This window comes from Corythoichthys intestinalis, chromosome 13 (assembly GCF_030265065.1).
Source record: "Corythoichthys intestinalis isolate RoL2023-P3 chromosome 13, ASM3026506v1, whole genome shotgun sequence".
Lineage (NCBI taxonomy): Eukaryota > Metazoa > Chordata > Actinopteri > Syngnathiformes > Syngnathidae > Corythoichthys > Corythoichthys intestinalis.
Window position 1 is genome coordinate 15821206 of NC_080407.1, and position 27894 is coordinate 15849099.

Below are 27894 nucleotides of genomic sequence, written 5' to 3' on the forward strand. Positions count from 1 at the left end.
TTCGTGCATGTTCAGGCCTCCAAATTGGCCATTTTCATTTGCCCTGAAAAAAGAATAATAATAATAATAATAATAATAATAATAATAATAATAATAATAATAATCCTTTGCAAAACAATAGGGCCTTCGCACGTCTAGTGCTCGGGCCCTAATGAATAGGCAAGTTTTTGGCGAATTTTGAGGGAAGTGAAAATTTTGGGGCAAAATCTTTATACAACTTTTATGGCCCTTACCTGGAATTTTTGATGTGTAAATTATGTGATTAGGTAAAAAATTTTAGGATTTTGGAAAAAAAAAATCTCATAAAATTTTGGGGGGGTCATTTGAAAAATTCCCTGCATCGCGGGAAAATTCCGGTCATTTTTATATTCGAATGGTGACGGTAGGGAATTTTACTATATGAAAATGTCCTATTTGAGCCACTACTGCCACAATATTCTTCACCGAAACTTTTTGGAGGCGGGGGGTGTTAATAAAGGCCGGATCAACAGTTGGATTAGCGACGGCCGAGGACAAGCCCGCGATTCATATTGATTCTTATCGCCAACACCAGGCAAGGATGGAGTAAGCAAATGTAAATATTCAATATTTACCTTCCCGGGCTGTTATTAGAAGCTTGGACATGGGCTGACTCTTATCACGTACCCACAATGCTCCCTTTCAATATTGTCTCTTTACTATGTGTGCATTTGTAGACCAGGATCCCACTTGTGTCAATGTATTCAAGAAAGAAGATAAACTGCAACAATAAGACATCTGTTTCCAAATACCGAATGGATCTTATTAGCACTCATGAACTTTGCCGAGCGTATTTTTTTCGCAATTAAGCACGCGGGGCGCGGTACCAATTGAAGGTGTTGCTACTGGAAGACGTTGTGAAAACAATCGAGTGAGGTTAGCACCAATTTTACTCTCATTAATGAGGGTAAAGTCATCGCTCCCACTGTTTTTTAAGACCGAAAAGGGAGAACAGGGTTGGTCATCGCACAGGTTGTTGTTATCATTCCACAACCAGAGGGCGGTGTTGCGCGACATTGCTGCAATATTCGTTTTCCTTCTGCACAATGGGAAGTGTGTTCACACTAGCTAGTACACGACACGAGGTGTCGGTGTGACTTGTTAATTTGTACATAGGTGTGACTGAAGTCGAGGCAAATTCGCAAGTGTGACCTTTTCCAAATCACTAACGGGAATAGACAGCTCTATAAGGTAAATTAGCCTTGACAAGTGGAAATGGCGCACAGGTGAAATCAGCAGTCTGCAATTTCCTATGATGCTGTCAACAATACTTTTAATGGAAAAACTAAGTATCAACTTTGCGTGTACTTCAAAGTCGCGTTTAAAATGATATCTGATAATATCGACATCGTTTTGGCCCAATTTGCTATGTTAACTTCAAAGTGAATATAGACGCATTTGTACACGGGCTAGTCACAGCTTAGCACAGCAGTTATGCTTAGTGACCATTAGATGTCTCCAAACTAAGATGTTTGCTATGTGAGCAGACCATTTGCATTCATGTGCAACAATTAAATGAATATTGAATATCGAATATTTTAGTAGTCGATTAATCGATGGACTAGTTAGTTCGAATAATCGAGTAATCGGATAAGGAACGTGAAAATTAAAATACCTGAGCTGAGCCTCAAATGGTATCAATGTTTTTTTTTTTTTTTTAAATGAGGATCTATGCACAACAAAAGAACAATTGGCTAACTTACATAGAAAAAGTCCGCTAGCTTAAATGCTATAAAATGCAAGTTTTTTTTTTTTTTTTACAATGCTCTTAACAAATGGTTCAGACACATATTCCTACAAAAAACGGCTAAATATACCTATAAACTAAATAATGAATGCATTAAAAACCATGAGCTCAAACAAAAACTTAGCTTACGTTGGTCTTAACAGGGAGCAGTTGGATTCAGCCATGTGAAAAGACGCACACCAGAGGGCCGTGTATCCACCCTAATCAATAAAACTAAATGCAAACACTTTCAAAATAAACATTACAACGCCACTTTAATTAAACGAATACTCGAAGCAACAAAAGTTAATATTCGTTGCAGCACTAGAATAAATAATTGAAAATTGGTTTGATTTCGGTATCGCGATTTTTGGAGTTAAAAAGTAATTATCGGACAACTCTACTTCATAGCATCCATTCTGAACGAATGGTAGAGTCGTGGATTTTTGGGGGGAGATTTCAGAACTCTTTAATTCTTTTTGATCGGACATCTAGTGCTGTCTTTAAAGTGTTTAACTAGTTTTAAGCTTTTATTATAATTGTCTCCTTAATTCTCCCATCAGAAAATTGAGAGATCTATTATCTTTTATCGCACCCTTATCTGCCTATCTTCCCTCTTTCCCTTTTCATGCCACAATTGGACATGAATCACATTCCTATGCAGGGGTGGATCTAGGTGAATATTTATCGGGTGGCCAGAGAAGGAGGGCAGGGAATTTACATTTAATTTTTAATTTACATTATTCTGCCATGATTCGTTTCAAAGGCCTTTGATCGATTCAAAACAAAGTACTGAAAACATTTAATTAGGGCTGCAGCTATCAAATATTTTAGTAGTCGATTAATCGATGGACTAGTTAGTTCGAATAATCGAGTAATCGGATAAGGAACATGAAAAATTAAAATACCTGAGCTGAGCCTCAAACGGTATAAGTTTATTTTAAAAAATGAGGATCTATGTAAGACAAAAGAACAATTGGCTAACTTACATAGAAAAAGTCCGCTAGTTTAAATGCTACAAAATGCTAAAGTTTTTTTTTTTACAATGCTCTAAACAAATGGATCGGACACATATTCCCACAAAAAAAAAAAAAAAAAAAAAACGGCTAAATATACCTATAAACTAAATTACGAATGCATTAAAAAACATTAGCTCAAACAAAAACTTAACTTACGTTGGTCTTAACAGGGAGCAGTTGGATTCAGCCATGTAAAAAGAGGCAGACCAGAGGGCAGTGTATCCAGCCTAATCAATAAAACTAAATGCAAACACTTTCGAAATAAACCATTCAAACGCCACTTTAATTAAACGAATACTCGAGGCAACAAAATTTAATTTGAATATTTTTTTCTAATCGAATACTCGAGTTAATCAATTAATCGTTGCAGCTCTACATTTAATACAATCAGTTTCAATTTATATACAGCAATAAAATATACAAATCAGTTTTAAAGTGTGTGGCAATTTTGTAGATTTTTGTTCCCCACTTTTTTGATCGAATTACTGTATTTTCACGACCACAATGTCACATTCTGCTGCTGGTTAGATTTGGTTTTGTTCCGGATGTGTGGGGGTTCCCGACCTTGCACCTACAGCTAATTCCAGCTATTCAACATTAGCTTATAACGCCGGTGCATAGACTTCATAATATATTGACAGGGCACGGGGCGCTGACACTGCGCCACGCCTATGGGTAGGGGGCTTGCCCACACCTAGCATTATTCTCATATACACACACGCAGCGATCTAACGCCAGATTTAGGTTGAAAAAGTACGAAAGCTGTACCGCATACAAACAGGAAGGATTGTCTCTGGAGTGATTTGTTCGAGGATTCAAGTTAATTTTAATATTTTTCGTTCCATGCATGCATTTTGAAACATTGTGAAAAAAATCAATGGGCGAAATTAGCCGCTACAGCATTGGCGTCCTGCTTCACAATATTTACGTAAAATAAATGCTAACTGCCCGGTTTTTTACTTTTAACCAAGGATCGAGACTGTTTGACGCTCATATCTATCAAGAATTCTGGGATTTAAGTATTTATTCACAAGAATTTTCATCATAAAAAGCTCTTTGTGGTGCTAAGTCGGTGCCACATTGGTTAAAAGACTAGCATCACATTCGACATATTTATGTAAAATAAATGCTAACTGCCCGTTTTTTTGCTTTTAACCAAGAATCAAGACTCTTTTAAGAATTCAGGGATTTAAGCATTTATTCACAAGAATTTTCAACGTAAAAAGCTCTTTCTCTGTGTTTTCACTCGGTCAGCTTTGACAGAGAGAGGCCCCCTATGAATCGGCCCCGCGCCCCGTCAATATATTATGAAGTCTATGGCCAGCGATCCAAGACAACGGTGCCCAGATAATTACTTGCTGATAGCCATTTGACACTTGTGCTTTCGAAGCTTCTTGGATTTCCTAGCTTGTTCGTCAGCTGTTTTTAGTTTTGTGAGTCCTCTACCTTTTTGTAGGTATTGCGTGTGTTTATTTTTGTTGTCTTATTGGGTCTTTGCCCATTGTTTAGTTTGGTGTTATTTGATCCCCGTCGACGTCTTGTCACGGACCCATTTTGTATCTGAGAGCCGCATGAGAACCTTAAAGGGAGAAGGTTGCCTGTGAAAGGGGCCGTGGCTCCAGGAGCTGTAAGGTTTTTCAAAAGCTCATGGAGAAAACATTTACACATATTCATTTGCCTATGTTTTAGAGTGTCGTATGCTACATGCATTTATTGTATTGCATCATTTGTTTTAGGTGGTATTTCTCCAAGTTAGTTAAGGGCTGACATCTTATGTTGACTACATTTTAAGTTTGATTTCTTTCTAAACTGATATATTGTTCATCAGCCCACAAGATGTCACTATTGTAACTCCGGACTCTACACTTTTTCTTAGGTTTTGCCATTTTTCTTAGGTTTTGCCATGTGTGCTTGGCTTCCCCTAGTGGTGACTTACTGGAAGCAGCAGGCAAAAAGAACATTACTCGAGTTGGAAAAGAATCCTAGAGGTGTGCAAATGCTTCACACCTCCTCTATATTACACATCGTTGGGAACCCTTGATAAAACAAAATCTGTAAGTTTGCACGTTTTAACAGAGGTTTTCATATCATTTCGGTGTGCTTATTCTGTTACTTTGTTGTCAGTTACGTGAAGCAAAGCAAGATGTTTCTGTGCTAAGCTAAATTAGCCACATCATATGATTTGCTCATAACGGAGCTAGTCATCATGTGGCTTCTTCTTCGTTGTGTTCGGCAGCTATTTTTCCGGTCGGCGGTCAGGGCATCAAAACAAAAAAATTCGAACTGTTCCGGAAGAACCGGAGTGTTAGTCCCGGATCCCCATCGATGCTCGACGCCCAACCCTACTGAACAACATTGGTTTGGTCAACTGCGAGGAGACATGCTTATGAAGCCCAGTTTAAACTCAAGGCTATCACCTACGCGAAGCAAAAAGAAACTGCCATCTATTGTGATTTTTAAGAGGAAGACGCTGCCTAAAGAATAGCTGAGCTGCCAAGTTTGATGAAGACCAAGCCCAGCTGTTCAATTCGGACACAGAAGATCGGGACCTTGATGGATTTGTGGATTGATGTGAGTACTTTGTTAAATTCTTTAATAAAGTACAATAATAAAGTACAATTGAACTGGTATAAAACTACCATGGGTGGATCAGTTGATACAAATTACTTTTGTAACCAGAGAAGGATCATCTGACCCTAATCAGCATATCTTTTGTGGGCACTATGGTCCTGATTAGTCATTTCCATTCAAACTGGCGAAACCACAGGTATGGATTTCTCCAATTAGCATCTTGAGTGTTTTTGGGGGAGGGCTGCCTTGGCTTTGTTGAACAGTGGACCGCTCAAGCAGGCAATCGGGCGGACAACCTTTTTACATATTCCAAAAGCTGCAGTTTGCCTACAGTACAAGTACAAATATTTTTTATGTGGTGACATATGACATTTCGCCCTTTTCCCGGGGTTAGGTGTTGGAGGTTGTTGCCAAAGCAATTTTTCCTTCTGCGCCGTCTTTGCGCCCATATGAGAGTGAGCCAATTCCTTTGCGAAACCCACCAAGAAGTCCACCAGTCCCTCTTAAATTCAAGATGCTAACTGCAGCTATCCAGAGTGAAACCCCTCCTTCAAACCTAGGCGGCGACTCCACTCGAGTGTGCAGGAGGGGTGGCCTGCTTGATTGCTCATTTGAGTGGTCCATTGTTTGACAAAGCCCAGTAGTCAGTTTGTGTCGGGGTCATTTGACGCCTTTCTGGTATTTCTTTATAGCCAAAACAAACAAAAAACGGGACTTCCAGTGTTAAAAAAAAAAAAAAAAAACACTCGCGCACATGCTAGCATATGGTTTTCATGTGCCTTTAAATATGGTGCGTCCTAAGGTCGCGAAAATATAGTCCATTCAATCGTGCTTAACAAATCGATACATTAATCCACATATGGCAGATGTGTACACATATTAAATCAATTTGCTAAGAAATCATATGTACACGCTACAAAAAGGCAAATTTACAAACTGATATGTTTTAAGATTATAATGATAGGGATCCTAATACCACCATGACTTAATTGATGCCAGTTTTCATTGGTGTCGAGTAGGGCTGCAGCTATCGAATATTTTAGTAATCGAGTAATCGACTGAAAATTCTATCGATTAATCGAGTAATCGGATAAAACAAATATAATTTTAGGTGAAGAACAATTATAAATATACATGAGAAAACAAGACATTTCATCTAATCTTGAACCATTTTCAGTCAATCTCTTTATTCTCGATGTATATTGTTGAAAACAGCCAACAATTGCATCTCAGATATAACTAGAATAAAAAAAGACTAATTCACTGCTTTCACTCAAAAAACATTTAGATCTTATTAAAAAAAATATATATATATATATACTGTATATACTGTATGTATACCAAAAAATGCCGTTACGCTTGATAACACACATCACTTAAAAGTTAGGATTTTTTCCCACGTGTTTCAATTGAATTTCTATTTGTGTCAAGCCATTTTTAAGTTCTAGTTAAGTTTTAAGTTGGTCTAAACTGTAAGTCCTGGTAGGATTTTGAGTTTTTACAGCGTTCAAAATAAATGTATGATACAGGCTGTATTGGAGCACATTAGGGACCAGTGCTAATTGGTGTTTTATCCAGCAATGACTACTGAGCTAAAATTGATAGTTAGCATTATTGAGTTTTTATTTTACACCCTCATCACTCCACAACGCTATGTTATGTTAAAGCCTGTATGTAAGACACGTTAGCCACGCATCGAAAGTGGTAATAATTAATAGAAACCTAGCCCTCCGCAGGGCTAACGTTACTTGAGCGAGTGACAGTAACGTTAATCTTATTTATTGGCGCTTAGCGCTCTTTATTGGCGCTTAGCGCTCTTTATTAGCGCTTTACTGCTTTAAGATGGCGGCTGTTTACGAACGCTGCCCAGACGCGACCAAGTCTGTCAGTGAGCTTCGAGTTCAACATACATGTGATCTCTATGAGACTCATCAGACGCTACCTGCTACCAACGTAGCATCGTGCCGGCTAGTATTTAGCAACGTCGGCGTCGTTTGTAGAGGCTGTCGGCTGCAGTGTTTTTTTTTTTTTTTTTTGCTTCTTCCTTGACGCACGTGACATCAGCGCGTTGTCCCGCATTAAAAGTAGTCCGAGCAAGACGTGACGCTTAGAGCTGTCAAAATAAACGATTACTCGAGGTGAATAAAATTACTCGGATCAGTTTTTAAACTCAAGTTACTCGAGTTGCTCGAGGATTCGTTTCAGCTCTAGTGTCGAGTGAGGTGGCAGTTGCCCCCCATACCATCCCGGTGTATCCGCCCCTGCTCGGATATCTCTTCAGCTTGTTTTTCACATGCCAACGCTTAGCTTACTGCGAAATAGCGCTCGTCCGGCTTTAGGATTCCGTGACATATCCGAGGGATTGCGCGGTTCAAATCAAACACACTTGCGAAACGGAGGGAATCTTTTGGGAAGGGGTGCATGTATTATGGATGGACTTAAGGAGATTAGACAGGGAGCTGCTTTACCTGCAGTGGACGCTGCTTGTCCTGACTCTTTGGAGATTTCAGGCCACAGCCTGGCTGCTGCAAGAGTAATTGCCTCGCCGCTTGTAGGGCCTGCGAAGAAAGACACAAAGAAGCTGTGAAAAACGGACAGAGAAATCTGTTTTTCTGACAACTCGCAAATATCATGTGTCGAGAGCGCCTCTGAAGAACAGAGAGGAGGGGTGGCGGTTTTAAAAAAAAACAAGGCGGCATCAGGAAAATTGACCTGTCTAGTGTGTGCTCAACTGAAATACCCACTTCTCTCGGTGCACATTACCGCCGCATTTGCATATTCATAATATCAATTGGAAGGAGAAGTAGCGCCGTGTGAAGTGTCCCCGGGAGCTGTAATTAAAGTTGACAAAAATCAACATCAGATTACATTGGGAATGAATTAACGAGCAGGCGAAGGTTTTACACTATGTGCATTAAAGATGCAGAAGAAGACGGAGAGGCGAGCTGATCAAATAAAGAGTTTACAGCTGTTTACACGGGGTGCGAATGGAGATTTCATCTCAGAAATGAGCAAATGCAGAATTTCTATGAACTATGACGAAAACGAATTGTTGTAAAATGTCCATTTTCATTAATAAACGGACCCTTTTCCAAAACTTTCAAAATAAAACGAATGCTATGAAGATAAATGCATATTCAAAATATTAAATCGGTTGAAATTGAAAACTTAAAACCAGACTAATATATTTATTAGGGCTGTCAAAATTATCGCGTTAACGGGCGGTCATTAATTTTTTAAATTAATCATGTTAAAATATTTGATGCAATTAACGCACATGCCCCGCTCAAACAGATTAAAATGACAGTAAAGTGTCATTTCCACTTGTTACTTGTGTTTTTTGGTGTTTTGTCGCCCTCTGCTGGCGCTTGGGTGCGACTGATTTTATGGGTTTCAGCACCATAATTATTATTGACATCAACAATGGCGAGCTACTAGTTTATTTTTTGATTGAAAATTTTACAAATTTTATTAAAACGAAAACGTTAAGAGGGGTTTTAATGTAAAATTTTTATCACTTGTACTAACATTTATCTTTTAAGAACTACAAGTCTTTCTATCCATGGATCGCTTTAACATAATGTTAATAATGTTAATGCCATCTTGTTGATTAATTGTTATAATAAACAAATACAGTATTTATGTACCGTATGTTGAATGTATATATCCGTCTTGTGTTATCTTTCCATTCCAACAATAATTTACAGAAAAATATGGCATATTTTATAGATGGTTTGAATTGCGGTTAATTACGATTAATTCATTTTTAAGCTGCAATTAACTCGATTACATTTTTTAATCGTTTGACAGCCCTAATATTTAGACATTACTAAAATATGACTAGAACTAAATTACCGTAATTTTTGGACCGCTACTTTTTCCCCTCATTTTAAATCCTGCGGCTTATTTTCTGATTTGTTTGGGTTAATCGGTTACAACTTTATTTGACAGCGGCATCATAAAACTGTCATAAGACCACCATGAAGCTTTGCGGCCAATTGGTTCAAAGCTTCATTGCTTCAAGATGCTTCATTTGGTCATCACACCTCCCTTAGGGCAAGACAGTCAACCTCTGCTGCCACCTGCTATCAACACTGTTGTTGTCCAACATGCCTCCTAGCATGCATTGCAGCGCTACAGATGTAAATAACAATCAAAATTCATGTTCTGTGCTAATTATTTATTCAGTTATTGTTCCAGTTGTTTCATTATTGCTAGCTATGGTATTCAGTAACACTTTATTTGACAGTGGTGCCTAAAGACTGTCATTAGACAATCATAATTATGACATGACACTGTCACGGGCATTAATTAATGTTTATGACAAATCTCATTTAGTGTCATCCAGCAAATTTATGTCAAGCTCAGATCTTTTACATCCATTCAAAAGTGAGATAATTTGCCGGATGACACGAAATGACAAACGCTCATGAAAGTTTCATGTCATAATCATGACGGTCTAGTGACAGTGTTATGGTGCCACTGTCAAATAAAGTGTTACCATATAACATAACTAGCAATTAATGAAAAAACTGGAACAGCAACTGAAGAAATAATTACTACAGAAAATGAATTTTGATTATTTACATCTGTGGCATTGCAATGCATACCAGGAGACATGATGGACGACCACAGTGTTGACAGCAGGTGGCAGTAGAAGGTGACTGTCTCCCACAAGGGAGCAGTGATGGTCAAATGAAGCTTTGCAGCAAATTGGTACAAAGCTTCATTGTGGTTCATTTGTTGTAATGACAGTGTTATGATACCTCTGTCAAATAAAGTGCTACCGGTTAATATCTTTTGGTGTAAATATCCCCTAAGACAGTTGCGGCTTATAGTCCGGTGTGGCTTATCTATGAACAAATGCCGTTTTCGGGTCAAATTTGATAGGTGGCGGCTTATAGTCCGAAAAAATATTTCCGTTTGTTAGGTCTCCCCAGACCGGGGCCTCTTGCGGGCGACTAAAACGAAAAATTATGAGCATCGTGTACCGGGGGAAAACAACTTCCCAGCTTGTAAGGCTAAGAATTGTCAACTTCTTTACGAATATACAAAGCCGCGTGCCGGTATCCATGACGACAGTGACATTACTCCGCCAACAATGTTTGAACAAGTACATTGAGATCCCGGGCAAACATGCCGAGGAGAGCAAGAGGCTGTAAAAAAAAAAAAAAAAAAAAAAAAAAAAAAAAAATGAGATCGAGACGGCATGGGAAAAAAAAAAGTTGCCATGCTTAAGCCCCCCGAGGGAATGTAGCCACCCTGATCAATTATGGAAGGACAGAGTTTGGTGATGGAGCGGGGGGTGTTGGGTGTATGTGCTCTGCACAGGAGGAGCCAGACTCAAGTAAACACTTTACTCAGGGACTGGGTCCTAAATGTATTGATCTGTCTTCTTGCCAAGAGGAGCCCAATGGCCACTGCTTTATATGCATAGGCGTGAGCGAAATTTGGACCGTCCTAAAAAAAAAAAAAACATCATTGCCCTCTAAATGGCAATACATTAATGTTAATACAAAAATAATATAATTACTAGATTCACTTATTGTGGGTTAGCCTATTCAAGTATTTTCAAATCTGTTAGGCATTTTTACCATACTGGCGACTCACCTATTGACAGAATTTTGTTCTTAAAAATTTTCATTGGATAGAAGGACAGTTATTTTGCACTTAGCAATTTGGAACCACCTTACATGATGCTAACAGTGCTTGCTGTTTTACGAATGAAGTGGGACGATTGCGGCAATATTCAGCACGTTTTTGCAGAAAAAAAAATCAAGCGGCTTATCAATGTGATTCGTGTCCAATGTCTTTTCGTGAACTCTTAATTGATTTGGCTTCCTGCTGTCCCCTACAACCATTTTTAAACACAGTCTCCAAATGTATTAAAAGTCAAAAGCAAAACGCTACATACGCTTCAACATATTTCCTCGTCTTAGCTCTGCATATCTCCAGTGCTCTTTGCTGTGTGCTCTTGTTTTGGTTCAAAAATACTGCGAACATTCTTGAAAATGAGAGCGCTACTTAATTACACTTTATTCTAGTACGGCAAAAAAGCCGATTTGATCACGGGATCAGAAAATGGGTCGATCAGGCAATTTTTCAGATGATCAGAATCCAGTGAAAAGGATCAGATTTTTATTTATTTATTTATTTATTCATTTTTTTATTATCTACTTTTTATTTTTTAAGGCCTAAGAAGTAACAAAATAATCCACAAATAAGCAATGGAATTGCCAAAAGAAACAAAAATAAATACGTTTTATACTCTGCAACACTCCCGGAAAAAGCGGAAGAGGAAGTACTGTAAGCAGTACAGTACTATAACATGTTTGGAACTTTGGTTCAAATTAAAGACTAAAAATATATACCATAATTTTCGGACTTTACGCCACGACTTTACCCCTTCATTTTGAGTCCTGCGGCATATAGTCCAGCGCGGCTTATTTGTTGATTTATTTGGGTTAATTATTTGACAGCTGCGTCATAAAACTGCCATAAGACGGTCACAATTATGTCGTGACACTATCATGGGCATTAATAAATGCTTATGACAGATGTCATCAAGTGTCCCCTGGCAAATTATGTAAGCAACTCCATTTATGTCCAGCTTGGATCTTTTACTTCTATTCCAAAGTGAGATGATTTGCCAGATGACACAAAATATCATCTGTTTTAAGCATTCATTAATGCTCAAGGCCGTGTCATTTCATAATTATGATGGTCTTATGAAAGACTTTTTGCGCTATTGTCAAATAAAGTGGTACCAAATACCATAACGAGCAATTAATGAAACAACTGCAACAGTAACTGAAGAAATAATTAGCACAGAAGATGAATTTTGAAAATCATTTACATCTGTAGCGCTGAAATGCATGCTAGGAGGCATGTTGGACAAGAACAAGTGTTGACAGCAGGTGGCAGCAGAGTTTGAGTGTCTCCCCCAAGGAGTAGTGATGGCTAAATGAAGCTCCTTGAAGCAATGAAGCTTTGCAGGCGATTGGTTCAAAGCTTCATGGTGTTCATTTGGTCTTATGACAGTTTTACGATGCCGCTGTCAAATAAAGTGTTAAGGTTTGTATCTTTTGGTGTGAATATCCCGTAACACAGTGAAGACAGCTGCGGTTTATAGTCCAGTGCGGCTTACCTATTAACAAATGCCGTTTCCGTTGCAAATTTGGTAGGTAGCGGCTTATAGTCAAGTGCGCCTTATAGTCCCAAAATTACGGTATACATTTTTTTGGGGTATCGAATCGGGACTCGGTATCGGCAGAGTCTCAAAAAAGGCTGGAGGGCAAGAAGTACTGCTGTAGCCAAAAAGACGCTATTTAACATGTTAGCTTTGTAGCTGTTGGTACATAAAGAAGAATGAAAACAGCTTTCAGGGTGACAGAAGAAATTCTCTTGGAACCTTGCACGTAAGTTCTGGGGCATTTCCGGGTCACTTCCTGTCAATTTAAAACATAGAAAAAACAAATAAATCTGGTTATGTCCCTGAATAACCCTCTAAAGTTGTTAACGAGTGCCCTGTAAAGGTTACCACCCTTTACTGTCACTCCAACGCATGCTTTTACAGTAGAAGGAACCCTTTCTCCCCCACCTTGCATCCACGAAAAAAAAAATCACAAAACAGCACAAACTGTCGTGAAAGAAGTCATCAAAAAGTTTGCTGAAAAGCAGCAGAAGTCGACAAAAACATGGCGTATGCCTGCCATCTATTTCAACCGGGTTGCTATGCACAAAAAAAGTTGACATCCGCGGTCTATTAATGCACACATTGTATAAACAGCACAATGTGACACATTCTTGGGAATGAGAAGTTGAGCGAGACAGAGACAAGGAGGGAGCGAGAGAGAGGGAGAGGCTGCTATATAAATAACAAAGCACTCAGAGGCATATTTGATGTTGATATCTATCACTGAGGTTGGAAAAGAGGGGGAAAAAATAAATAAGAGGAGGGAAAATAACAGGGCGACTGAGACCGTGACACGGGGATCCTAATGAAAATAAGATTCAGCCCAAATGGAACTGGTGTAATTGGTTTCAGATAGTGAGGTCAGGAGAAAGGCGATACATTATGCGAAAAAAGGGACAGAGAAACAAGAATGTTTACACAGGCATTCCTGGGCTACATTAATAGGCATGCACAGAAAATGGGGAGAGTGAAGAGCAAACTGACACAAAAAAAAGAAAATAATACATCATCCCGCCATAGAGGCAAGATAATAAGGAACAGCTATCACAATGCACCTTTGTAAAGGAGCATGCAAAGACTTTAAACAAGCATGAAGCATATTAGCAAAGGAGGCAGGACGAGGCCAAAAAGCATTACAAATCTCCAGATTGCTTTGCTTATTGTGTGTGGAGGATCAGCCGGGCGTGTGTGCGCGTGGAGGTGTTTGCGCGTGTGTACACAAGGAATAAGCCATCCGCTAAGAATGTCACTCTTTCAAATCCACCTGGAGACTTGGCGCGTTATGCGGCCGTGACATCCGAATTGGATACGTCTGAAAAGCTGTGACATTGTGTTTGGACAGCATAGATCACTTCTCGCCTAGTGTCGGGAGCCGTTGTTATGAGCGGGATGCGGCGGATATTGCAGGTGGGCGCCGAGGGTGGGACCGCGATCTGGAAAAGTAGCCGTAAAGGCGGCCGCAGTGAGCAGAACAGATGTTTTGCGAGCATGCGTGACTGTTTGTTGGAGGGAGTAAAAGAGCTGCTGTTTCGACACAACGGGCCGTCGGCCAGAACAACTGCACGCCGACGGCCTTGACAAGTGCTGCACACATGGATGGCTGCGTAAACGAGACACAAAAGTTTGTATATGCAGTCAGCGTAATGCAAAACAAGACGCAAACACTTGAAAGATGAAAAAATAAACACGACTTGTTTGGCTAAATATTAGCACCAGATCTACAGTGCTGGCCAAAAGTACTGGCATCCCTGCAATTCTATCAGTTAATGCTCAATTTCTCCCAGAAAATGATTGCAATTACAAACGCTTTGGGAGTATTATTTTCATTTATTTAGAATGCAATGAAAAATCACAAAAGAGAATGAAAAAAAAAAAAAGATCATTTCACGCAAAACTCTAAATTTGTGCCAGGAAAAAAGTATTGCCACCCTTTGAAAAATCATTTAATGCTACTTTAATTTTTGTAATTAACAGCCTGTTACTTACCTGTGGCACGTAACAGGTGGTGGCAATAACTAAATAACACTTGCAGCCAGTTAAAATGGATTAAAGTTGACTCAACCTCTGTCCTGTGTCCTTGTGTGTACCACATTGAGCATTGAGAAAAGAAAGAAGACCAAAGAGCTGTCTAAGGACTTGAGAAGCAAAATTGTGAGGAAGCATAGGCAATCTCAAGGCTATATCTCCAAAGATCTGAAGGTTCCTGTATCTACCGTGCGCAGTGTCATCAATAAGTGTAAAGCCCATGGCAGTCTGGCTAACCTCCCTAGATGTGGACGTAAAATTAAAATTGCGATTTCAATGAAAGATTGTGCGGATGGTGGATAAAGGACCTCGACTAACATCCACACAAGTTCAAGCAGTCCGACGGTACAACAGTGTCAACCCGTACTATCCGCCGACGTTTGAATGAAAAGGGACTCTATTGTAGGATACCCAGGAAGACCCCACTTCTGACCCAGAGACTTAAAAAAAGTCAGGCTGGAGTTTGCCAAAACTTACCTGGGAAAGCCAAAAAACATTTTGGAAGAATGTTCTCTGGTCAGATGAGACAAAAGTAGAGCTTTTTGGGAAAGGGCATTAAAATAGAGTTTACGGGATAAAACAAAGCCTTCAAAGAAAAGAATACGGTCCCCATAGTCAAACATGGCGGAGGTTTCCTGATGTTTTAGGGTTGCTTTGCTACCTCTGGCACAGAACTGCTTGACCGTGTGCATGGCATTAGAAAGTCTGAAGACTACCAACAAATTTTGCAGCATATAGGGCCCAGTGTGAGAAACCTGGGTCTCCCTCATATGTCATGGGTCTTCTAGCAGGACAATGACCCAAAACACACTTCAAAAAGCACTAGAAAATGGTTTGAGAGAAAGCACTGGAGACTTCTAAAATGGCCAACAATGAGTCAAGACCTGAATCCCATAGAACACCTGTGGAGAAATCTGAAAATGGCACCTTTCAGAGACCTGGAGCAGTTGGTCAAAGAAGAATGGTCAAAAATTCCAGCAGAGCATTTTATAATCTTATTGATGCATACCGGAAGCGGTTGTTCACAGTTATTTTGTCTAAAGGTTGTGCTATCAAGTATTAGGCTGAGGGTGCCAATACTACTGTCCGGCCCATTTTTGGAGTTTTGTGTAAAATGATAATGATTTCATTTTTCTTTTTCATTCTACTTTGTGTTTTCTCCTTGCAAGCAAAATAAATGAAGATATTACTACCAAAGCATTTGTAATTGCAGTCATTTTCTGGGAGAAATTGAGCAGTATCTGACAGAATTGCAAGGATGCCAATACTTTTGACCAGCACTGTCATTCAGGGCAAGATTAATGGATGGAGAGGGTGAGATGGAAAATATTGGGCATATTGGCAAACATTTCATAAAAATTCTTTGATCAACTTGGCTACTAATCCAGGATGATTCAGAAGGAATTTTGTAAAACACCCGGGCTTGATGGGTTTCTTGGCGATTTTTTTTTTTTTTTTACCCAAAGGACACATGCAAATGAAAGCTGCTCTACTTGAAAATAAACATATCATATGTCAGCGGGTAACGTGTCTTTCCACAGCCTCACGATTGCACTTTAAATCCGCAACTTCTTCCCTACTAACCTCCCCCTTATATCCACATATTACCTTATTCATTTCTTCCTCTCATCTCCTCTGCCACTCTCTGCCGCTGCTTGTTTATTGATTCTCTAGATTACGAATTCCTTGGGTGGAGGATTGTAACACACAAGCATCAAATTATTTTGGGCTGTGCTTATTTGCCTTTGCCTTGCATCTATTTGGCCTGCGTCTGTAGACAATTATGCCTACCCAGGCCCCAGACTCAGGTGCTAATAATGAAGGACAAATAGAATCATATGTGTAAACTTCCCCCACTGATGAAAATTTATATTAACTTTCTGCCACAGTAAACAGAGCCGCATAGCTACACCCTCCCGGGAGGATTGACAAGATGAATTTGCTCGCTCCAAACACCGGGAAGAAAGCAAAGGACTGTATAGGCGGAGGAGAACGGCGGGGCGGAGCGCAGACGTGAAATAGCACACTTCATTTTTCACCACAAAACTAGGATCTACTTTGTCCAACATACATACCCTAAAACTTGCGACATTCAAGTTTGCAGTTCTTCATCATTCTTGAGAAATTCTTTATTTCACTTTTTGGTTAAAAGTCTTTACTTTCACCTGCGCTCTATCGCTACACTTCCAGATAAGGTGACAGCAAGCCCTTTCAGCGGCGGGCTTTATCTACAGTTGCTCTCAGGGAAAGTCCTTTAGAAGGCCCCGACAGCTGAGAGCTTCCACAATGTGCTATCACAAAGAGACAGGCAGGAAGTAAAAAAGACCAAGGGAGAATAGAGCTGTTCGCGGTCTGTGTGCGTCTATGTGAGTGACGTGTGCGTGGAAGGTCAAGTGTTGCTCTCTTTTGTACAAATGTTTCTCTTTTGGAAGCCAAATTTGAGATGTTGCAGTGCAGAGAAGCAGAGAAACTGGTAAACTTTAAACCACACTGGACAGGCTTGTACTAGCATGCTAATATTGCCAAAAACTCCAGAACCATCTTGTATCTTTGGAAGACACAAATTGCTTTTAGCATGCGCCAAGGACTACTCGCAAGTCAATAGTACGTGTCTGTCTGGTCCTGCAGAGCTCGGGTTAAGTGGCGGGTGTAAAGTGTCACCCAATTCGAGGGTCGATTAGAGAGTTGTCTGACCTTAAACTGAGAACGACCTCGCTTTAGCTGCTGCGTGGCAGACTGAATTAAGCTGAGCGGTGACGGTGTTGTGTTTATTTTCCAAGAAAGCAGAAGGACCGTATTCATTCTCCTGCAGGCTAATCTAATTTCTAATCCTTTCCCAATCTTCTTCTTCTCTTTATACCTGCCTGGTCGTCTCGTGGATATTCCAATTACGACGGCGTGCGTTTGACCTTTAAGTGAGCTGGCGAAGATACAGTTATCTGCCTTGCACTCTGACGCCTAACATCTATCCATCATCTGTGCGTGCATGTGTTAAAGGTGGGATGGAGACGGAGAACGGGAGATGTCGTGGGTACAGACTGTGACGAGGAGACTCAGTGATGGAAATGTAACAATGCATAGGTGTGGGAATACATCAAACTATAGCACAAACGCTTTAATGTGCCGCCAGACTGACTGAGTCATAAACAGAGCCGTTCCCAAAAGCCTGCTAGATCACGCTTGCAAGAACAAGCAACAGTGAGCGCAGTCCCACTTCTCTTGTTCCATTCCCCCGCCCTTTTCCAAAGGGCTAATCTACATCTTTCATTGAATCAAGAATGGAAATTTGCAAGAAATACTTCTTTTTCAATTTCATGCTGAAGTAGCTCAAGTTAGTGGATGTAATTTCTCCTAACAAGAAAATGTATCACTCGGTTGCACACTGTGCGAGGAACGGGGCTTCTTTTCAGATTTTTTTTTTTTTTTATCCCCACTCCTTGAGCTTTGATGAATGTGCCAAAAGCATGATCGCTCCATCATAGCCCCCCATGCAAGGACAGAACAATTACATTAAAAAGTAAAACCACTGGTTGAAAGTTGTATGAAAAATACTTTACTCAGAAGACTGGTAATCATTTTTAGTCCAGAAAATGAGCTCACTTTTGTGCTGAAATTCAGAGTGGGAGAAAAAAAGTACATTGCATTTTTCAAATAGTATTATCGTTAAGCCTGTCGCAATTTGCAATAAGTCAATTATTCGCACGGTAAATAAAAACGAGGTCGGTAATTTTCCTGGTTGTGATATATCGCCGTGTTGTGTGTTTGCATGTGCACTCAACACATGCGTGTGTTGATTGCATATGAGACTCCAGTTCCTTTCACAGATGGTCATCAAACCACTGTAAAACTAAAGTTCAGACATATAAAATAGGGAAACTCATCGATATTAAACATTGTAAAACGTTAGCATTGCTACATTGAGGCTAATGGGAAAAAAAGACAATGTACTAACCACTTAGCCTGCTATAAGACATTGGCAGTCTTCTCCAAAACGCAAACTTGCATTAAAAAAAAAAAAAAACTCGCTTGTTTACAGCATTTGCAAATGAAGTGAAAAATAGAGAAACCTAGAACTGAAACCACAAGCATGACGAAAATAGAAGAATTCTTTTTTACTAAATATAAAGCTTACTACTTAGCTAACATTTCAAAGTGTCACAAAGATGTCTGGAGTTACTCTCACATACTTCGAACTCAACACTAAGAATAATCTGGTTCTGCATCTGGTTCCACACTTATTTCATATTCTACATACATACATACATGGCTTTCAAATGGCAAGTTATATCTGACAATGTCTCAATGTCAATGCGACAGCCCTAATTATCATCATTTGAAAACCATATTAACTTTTGTCAACTGTGCAAACAAAATGATCACAGACCTCTGACATTAATAGCGTTGCAACAATTCATCGGTCAACTCGAGAAATTTGATTAGAAAAATGTTTCAAATTAAATTTTGCGGCTTCGAGTATTCGTTTAATTAAAGTTGCGTTGCAATGGTTTGTTTTGAAAGTGTTTGCATTTTCTTAATTGATTGGGTGGATAAACTCCCCTCCAGTGGCAACAGTGAATATGAAATAAGTCATTTAACATGGGTGAATCCAGCTGCTCCCTGTTAAGACCAACATAAGGTAAGTTTTTGTGCGCATTCGTAATTTAGTTTATAGGTATATTTAGCTGTATTTTGTGGGAACATGCGTTTGAACGATTTGTTAAGAGCATTGTAAAAAAATAAAAAAAATAAAAAATAACACGCCGGCGTGATCTTAGGACTTCCAAATGCAAGTTTGTATTTTTAGGTGTGATTGGTATTTTGGAGTTTTTTTTGTGGGAATACAGTGCTGCTCAAAAGTTTGTGAACCCCCTCAACATTTTGGAATTTTCTATTATTTCAACCTGATTTCCTAATCAATCAATTCAGTAGTTTTTTTGTTTGTTTTTTTAACAGTTGTGTTGTCGAGACTAAATTAAAAAGTTTTCATCAACTGATGTAGGTGCAAAATTGAACTGTTTGGTCACAACCAAAACCGCCATGTCTGGCGAAAAGTCAACACTGCATACCACCAAAAGAACCTTCTCCCAACAGTGAAGCATGGAGGTGGGAATGTCAAGATCTGGGCTTGCTTTTCATCCTCAGGACCTGGACAACTCCACATAGTCCAGGGAATCATGAATTCTGAGGAATATTGTCAAATCCTAGAACATAACCTGACACCATCTGTTTTGAAGTTAAAGCTTGGCAGAAGGTGGATCATGCAACATGATAATGATCCAAAGCATTCCAGCAATACAACCAAGGAATGGCTGAAAAAGAAGAAGATTCGTGTTCTGGACTGGCCCAGTCAAAGTCCTGACCTAAATCCCATTGAAATGCTGTGGCGGGACCTGAAGCGAGCAGTTCATGCCAGACGCCCATCAAACCTCTCTCAACTGACTGCGTTCTGCAAGGAAGAATGGGCAAAAATCCCCCAAAGTAGATGTGAGAGGCTGATTAGTCACTACAGAAACCGTTTGGTTGAGGTAATCTCTGCAAAAGGAGGCGCAATATCCTATTAACTGAAGGGGTTCACATACTTTTGCACACATGATATCTGAGTTTTTCTTAAATCAACCACTTTCGTTAAATAAAGAATGACAATATAACTATTTCTTTTGTTTCAGTCCATTATTTGGAATGTCAGTATTGTGGATTTGGGTATAACTTAACATTTAATAAGGTTATTTTAGTTTTTTTTACAAAAAATCTGACCATCGCTGTGGGGTTCACAAACTTTCGAGCAGCACTGTATGTGTTCAAACCATTTGTTAAGACCATTTTTAAGACTATTGTAGAAAAAAAATAGCATTTTATAGCAACTAAGCTAACAGACTTTTGCTATGCAAGTTAGCTAATTGTTCTTTCGTTGTACTTAGATCATTATTCATTCATTAATTTTTCGATTACTCGATTATTCCAGCTAGCTAGTCCATAGATTAATCGACTACTCGACTACTAAAATAATCGGTAGCTGCCCCCCTAGACATTAGTGTCACATAGACAAATCCCACTCTTACAAGCATATTCCTTCCCTTTGTAGAGATTCAGGTGAATGCATTTTCTGTTTCATCAATATCATATTTTAACCCATTATGAGGCTAAATATCTAGTTCCTGTGCTGGCCAACAAGCGCCCAGCGACTTTGTCGCCTCATGATGAAGCCGGACAGACAGAATCTTGCTAATTATAATGAACGGTATCACCCAACCAACAGCATCCATGGAGCTAATGTATATTTATCCTGTAAACCTCTGATAACAATGCACATGCAGAGACAATCAAAGCTCGGAGGATTCGGCAGCACAAGCCTGGTATCAGCTTAGTGTCTAGTCAAGCTTGAAGTGCGGGGCCCGAGCCCCCACAAAGCGTCTTTCTGCATACGCTGGCTTTAATCGGGATGGAACAAGCAAGCCTTGCGCTGGCATTCCAGATCAATTTAGTGTTCCTACGCGGGTAAATAAGCAGCAGTTAAGACTTGATGAGGAACGGAGGGAAACATCAGGCACCCATTTTCTTGGATCATCTTGCGATTGAAACAGAGATGAGGATAGATCTTATTATACTTCACTGCAGACGCAGATAAAAATGTTCAGCTATTATTACAACCTTAGCCCACACAGGCCCTGAAATTGGGCCCACAGTGTGAGGAGCCAAAGCCGACGCTAAGTAACAACCATACCTGGAATTTTTGAGACGAGATCCTGGGCGCGTTAGATAAAGAGCACACCGATATCATTAACGATGCTCCCACTCCTTGCAAGTCGCCTTCTTAGCCAGATTTGAAGTCATTTTAATATTTGTCGGAGGAGCAAGAGTCGAGAGGTGGGAGGGTTGCAGGGGTATACACAACAAACCGTCGGGCAAGCGTTTCGGAGACTGATTTGTTACTATTCATGGCTAAAGCGGAGAGGAACTGTAATACTAGACATGCTTGTTAAATTCACAACACTCCAAAGCTGCCTTCTAGCAAATCCTGTCTTTTGCTTGTCAGCTTAAGACACCCCGCCATATGCATATGTAGGATTTTTTAAGCTCTGTTAAATGGATAGTGGTGCCGTGGCCTATCAAATGACTGTAAGCCACTTGGGGTTCGATGGGGAGGGGGGTTCGAGGGAAGGAATCGTTCAGGGAAAAGCAGGCAGTGCATCGTGTGTTTTTTTTGCTCGACAATAACACTCCATCCTACCGTATTAACGACCGGTACTGACTTTAAGCCAACAAGAGGGGAGTGGCAACAAACAATGACAGAATGCCTGTTTTCGATTGCCGCGCCACTAAAGATGATGCTCCTTTCACCGCCCAGGCAAATAAATTACGTGGAGGGTATTGAGCTCAAACTATTGGCTCAGTCTCTTCAGACTATGCGGGTGTGCACGTAATTGTTGTGTGAGTGGCCTTATAGATCCAGTAGCCATTTATTTCACGGCGCTAAAGCAGGGCAGTTAGGGAGGCGTAAAAGGAAATGAGTTGTGAAGTGACCATTGATCCCGCCTGGCGTGCGGGTTGCCAGCAGACTGAGGGACTATCGGGCCACAGTGTGTGACCACTGGATGGCTGCCTTTTATTTACACTGACTGTGGTTAACCCTGGTCAAGTTCATTTGTCAGCAGCCTAACGCGGGTGTTGAAAATGCTCATTTTACTGTCAAAGATGGAGGAAAATATTGTGTTTTGTTGTCGTGTCTTGACATTTTCAGTACCGGTACAGTTGCTTTATAATGTGAGGTTCTCAAAGAAAATGGTGGCCTGTGTTTCGCATACAAAACCGTCTATGCAGTAGACGCAGACTAATGACTATAAGTCTAATGTATCCTGCTGGGAATCAATTACTGCATTTGCTATTGTCTTTGGAAACACAGGTTGGTTCACTTGGGCTTCCTTAGGGTTAAAAAGCGCTACTGCTTAGCATTTGTAGCCAGATGTCCTGCACCTAAACGCTTTGTTTTATTGGTAAGCACGCCATACTTTTAAAATTCAACAGTACGCGATTGTAGTGCTGCTATAAGCCGCAGCTGTCCTCACTGAATTATGGGATATTTGCACCATAAGATATTAACCGGTCACACTTTATTTGACAGCAGCATTATACAACTGTCTTAAGACCAAATGAACCACCATGAAACTTTGAACCGATTGGCTGCAAAGCTTCATTGCTTCAAGAAGCTTCATTTTTCCATCACTGCTCTGTTGGGGGAGACAGTCAACCTCTGCTGCCACCTGCTGTCAACACTGTTGTTGTCCAACATGCCTCCTAGCATGCATTGCAGTGCTACAGATGTAAACAACAATCAAAATTCATGTTCTGTGCTAATTAGTTCTTCAGTTACTGTTCCCGTTGTTTCATTAATTGCTAGTTATTGAATTTGGCAACACTTTATTTGACAGTGGTGCCTTAAGACTGTCATTAGACAATCATAATTATGATATGGCCTTGTCATGAGCATTTATTAATGCTTATAAAAGACGTCATTTAGTGTTATCAAGTAAAAGATCTCACTTTTGAATGGATATAAAACATCTGAGCTGGACATAAATGGAGTGAGCGACATAATTTGCCGGATGACACTGAATGACGTATGTCATAAGCGTTCAGTAATCACTATGACCGTGTCATGTCATATTTATGACGGTCTTATGACGCTGTAGTGAAATAAAGTGTTACTTATTAACGCAAATAAAAAAAAATTAAAGCACACTGGAAAATAATTTGCAGGATTCAAAATAAAGGAAAAAAGTAGCGGCTTATAGTCGGAAAATTACAGAACTAGTGATTCGATGAGAAGAAAAGCTTCTCATCAAATTTTGTTTTTTCGAAGATTCGTTTAATTAGAGTGATGATGTTGTGGTTTCATTTGAAAGTGTTGCATTTAGTTTTATAAACTGCCCTCTAGTGGCAACAGTCAATATGTCTTACGTCGTCTCACAAGGCTGAATCCAGCTGCTCTCTGTTAAGACCAACATGAGGTGTTTTTGTTTGAGCTAATATGTTTGTTTATGCATTTGTTATTCAGTTTAGAAGTATATTTAGCAGTTTTTGTGGAAATACGTGTTTGAACGATTTGTGAAGTGCTTTGAAATTTTTTTTTTAGCATTTTATAGCATTTGAGCTAGCAATATTTATTGTTCTTTTGTACTTAGATCCTCATGTTCATATATTTTTCTATACCGTTTCAGGCTAAGATCAAGTATTCTAATTTATTTTTAAATGAAAATACAATTCTACTTATTTTGAAGAAACACTAAGGAATTTTATTTTGGTATTCGTATTTAATGCTCTTTTGAAATTGTATTCTTAGCATTGCAGGCATAAACACTTGTTTCTTTGTTTTACATCTCCTAAAATTCATTCTGCAACGCATTAACTGTTCGTAATCCAATTACTCTATTATTCGAACTAATCGATAGATTAATTAAATAATCGAAATGTGCAGCCCTTCACGATTGAGTGGGGAACGGTCCCAAAAACCTGATCTTGCGTTACACTACAACAATCCATTCCGGAAAGTGATAAGGCACCTCTACCTGTACTCGTCTTTGCGGCGTCCCCTGACCGCTTGAGCATAAAAAGCCCGTAAGTGTTCATTTCCAGCAGATTTCACTCCGTCTCTCCCAATTTTAATGCCCTCTTCTCCATTCCTCCGTCGCTATCCCTCTCTCCCTTTTCTCCTCGTCTCCCTTTCAAGCCTCGGCGGCTGACATTTCGCCGCGCTCTCGAGGGACTCCTGCGCGAAATGGAGTTACTGGGAGAGCGCCACTGTAAATTTCAGGAGGCCACGTGTAATGTGCCTTAAACAGAGATGGACAGGCCAGGTTTGTCGGAAAGAGAAGGCGGTACAGGAGGAGGAAGCGGAGAATAATACTGTGTTTTGTCTGGGGAAGCGAGCGCAAACAGTAGCCCTGCTGTCATTCACACGCCATATCTTTAGTGTCATCGCAGAGGGGGAAACTACAGGCGTATATGTCACCGGCCTGTATGTTCTATCCTGTGGGGACCGTCTGCCGATAGCTCGCCACGGAAGAGAAAGAAGGATGGCTTCCATTGTAAATAAGTCAGGACACAGAAGCTCTACAAAGACGTACGCTGCTTCCTTTTCAGCGCTTCTTAAGCCACGCGTTTATGAAACGGAGCATATTTCAGGTGGAGGTCTTTCTCCTGTCCTGAGAGGTGATTGATGCACCAAAGCCAGGGCCGACGGTGTCTTATTTACACAGTCGAGTGAGGCAATCTCAGGCCTTAAAGATAAACCTAATGAGCTTCTTTGTGTAAGGGTGCAAATGAGACGCCAGCCTTCCCCCTCCAGTTCCTTCAGCATCCAAAGGGGACAGTCTGGGTGATTAGGCCTTTAAATTATGCTCAAGGGCAAAGCATAGATTTGCATCTTGTGTGGGTGTTCTGGGTAAAAGGAGAAAGGGAAAGAAAGGCAGGTGAAGGACAGAAAGAGGAAAGATTCTTGAGACTTATTTGTAAGAGGTGACAATGGTTGAACAATGCACGTCAGCAGTTTTACGAAAAAGAAAAACCAGAGAGTCTGTACTGCTAGATCAAGTACTCGGCCTACGATATATAGGACAAGGCCTAAATATGTTAATCAATTCCGAGGATTACTAGAGTACTAATACCTAACGGACTCATCAATTCTGATTAAGAAGCTAATCAACTAACAGCCTCTTCATCTCGATCTCAAAATTCGAAGATCAATACTCGCATATTCACGCAGAGCCGCGTTATGACAACGCGAATCCATCAGAGTTCAGATGACGTTATTGCCCTTCGTTTTGCCGCTTTTACAGCGACCGCTACACATAGCCATTAGCGCCTAGCGACATTTATCATTTTTCCGCGGCTGGCAAATTGCAATCAGATAAGGCAGGAATCTAATCGCCGATCTGAAATCAAATTAGCTCTATTTAGGCAACCTTTGGGGGATGCGGGTGGTGAAACCCCGGCAGAAATTAGGGGCGGGAAATTCGATTGCGGACATAGTGCTTATTATTCAGATCCATAGATAGCAAGGCCTTTTTTGGGGGGTAATATAGACTGGATGACTAGATTAGCGCAGACCATGCTCAAAAGCGGAGCTGGAATTCGAATGATAAATATTCCGAAATCATTTGCAATCTGTGTCCTAAAAGCCGTTCGGTCCAATCTAAGGCGAGAGACCTTAAGATGCTTTTTCTAATTATAGCTGCAGGTGGTATTTGGGAAGCTGCTAGGTAATGGCACAACCCAGAGGGACAGGGGAGGGGAGAATTCATCAGTGCTTATTATTAATCATCCCTCCAGCAGCGTGATGAGAGACTGCAGCTTCCTATACCCACCGGACCACTCAATGTCATAGCAAATATGGGAGGAAAATTAGAGCCAACAGCCTTCCTTTAAACACGATTCGTGGATTGTGGATTTTGCCTGTCATTCATTCGCATGTGAACTCCTTCCAATTCAGGCAAATACGCTAGGACGCTTCTATCTTTTGTCTGGAGCGCTGGACCTCATTGAGCGGAGTGCACGTATGTGTGTGTGCTACAGTGGTTGAAGATTTTTAAAAAGCCTCCAGAGACCTGTTAGTTGGACTGCTCATTTCAATGTGTCTGTTTCTGGCCTCTGTTTTTTTCCCTTCTCCACTGTCACACATCTTAACTAGACATTTAAAACCTTTTGTTCTATGAGTGTTTATTCATGACGTTTGTTTTTCCGGAATTTGCCGGACCCCGATCAGGTGTGTGGTGATGAATGAAGCACGCCGGTTGGGGTTAGGGAATGTCACGGGCCTGCAGGATATACTTCATGTTGCTAGACTGATCCCGGTACACCACCGTGGGGCTTCAGCTGCTACCAACAACACACGCGTGGAGATATTTACGCGCAAGCAGCACACCAAAAGAGGACACACGACAACTAAACCCGCGGCGACTGAACCCAGGGCGTTTTCCACCCTCTAACCTCATCCCCCGCTGCTCTTTTGGCTAACTGTCAAAGCCATCATTCACCATGAAAAGACACAAGAGGCACTTGACTCTTTTAGTCCGCCGCCGGTGCCTGACTTCCACTACGCGCTGGTAGACAGGCAGGGGTGGATCCACCAACTACCACCCTAAAAGATAGGCTTACCACTCCAGGTGGCACCAAAGGAAAAAAAAAACTTCCATTTGACACTTACTGCCATCAATAAAGTAGCGGTGTTGTTTTTGTTAGCATTTTTTCGATGATAAAAACATGTCTCGGGTAACTAAAACATAACGAGACGAATGCCAGTGTTTGTCTGATGAGAACGAGATGAAAATTTGCCAAGGTTTCCATGAAAAGTTTCACAATGTGTGACATTTACTTTAGTGTTGCAGTTATTACTCAAGTAACTTGAGTAATTCGATTAGAATTCGAATCCAATTTTGCTGCTACGAGTATCCGTGTAATTAGAGTGGCGTTGTAATGGTCTGTTTTGAAAGCGTTCGCATTTAGTTTTATTGAGTTGGGTGGATACACTGCCCTCTAGTGGTACACAGTGAATATGACCTAACATTTAACATGGCGGAGATTTTGTGAGAGATAATGAGTTTTATGCATTCGTAATTTAGCTTAGAGGTATATTTAGCCGTTTTTGTGGGAATATGTGTTTGAACAATTTGTTAAGAGCATTTTAATTAGAAAAAAAAAAAAATGAACACGCCTGCGTGATCATAGGACTTCCAAATGCAAGTTTGTATTTTAAGGTGTGATTAGTATATTGGAGTCGTGTGAATATTGTTGCCACGTCTCATTGGTAAGCTAACTTCATGTTAAAGCTAATGTTTTTTTAATGCATTCCTAATTTAGTTTATAGGTATATTTAGGCGTTTTTGCGGGAATATTTGCTTGAAGCATTTGTTAAGAGCAAAAAAAAACAAAAAACAAAAACGTGAGCATTTTATAGCATTTAAGCTAACGGACTTTGGCTATGCAAGTTAGCCAATTGTTCTTTTGTACTTAGATCCTCATGTTTTTTTTTTTTTTTTTTTTTTTTTTAATAACGTTTGAAGCTAAGCTCAAGTATTTTAATTTATTTTGAAAGAAGAAACATCTGCATCACATTAAATGTTCCTAATCCGATGACTCGATTATTCGAACTACCTAGCTGATAGATTAGTGTAGTTAGCACACATTGTAGCAGTGTTCGGTCGTGTCACTCATGTGATGTTCTGCACAAACATACACTTACTCACTGGTGTCTTCTCCAAGCTCCAGACTTGCCTTTTTGCGAAACACAAGTCAGGTGCTGCTTGATAAGCTTTGTTTTCTCATCTTGGTTAGATATGCTATGTTGC

The 27894-nt window shown here is 40.2% G+C and overlaps 1 protein-coding gene across 9 annotated transcripts in view; it reads right to left on the reverse strand.

The window, feature by feature from the left end:
- The window catches only part of foxp2 (forkhead box P2), a 195189-nt gene that overhangs the window by 85144 nt on the left and 82151 nt on the right, over nt 1-27894 (reverse strand). For 8 of the 9 annotated variants that reach the window (XM_057854886.1, XM_057854889.1, XM_057854888.1 and 5 more), the window contains one exon: nt 7803-7892. In XM_057854886.1, the coding sequence (XP_057710869.1) occupies nt 7803-7892 (90 nt within the window). Of the gene's footprint in view, nt 1-7802; nt 7893-21275; nt 23519-27894 lie in introns of those variants that run through there. The other variant, XM_057854891.1, reaches the window with a different exon arrangement.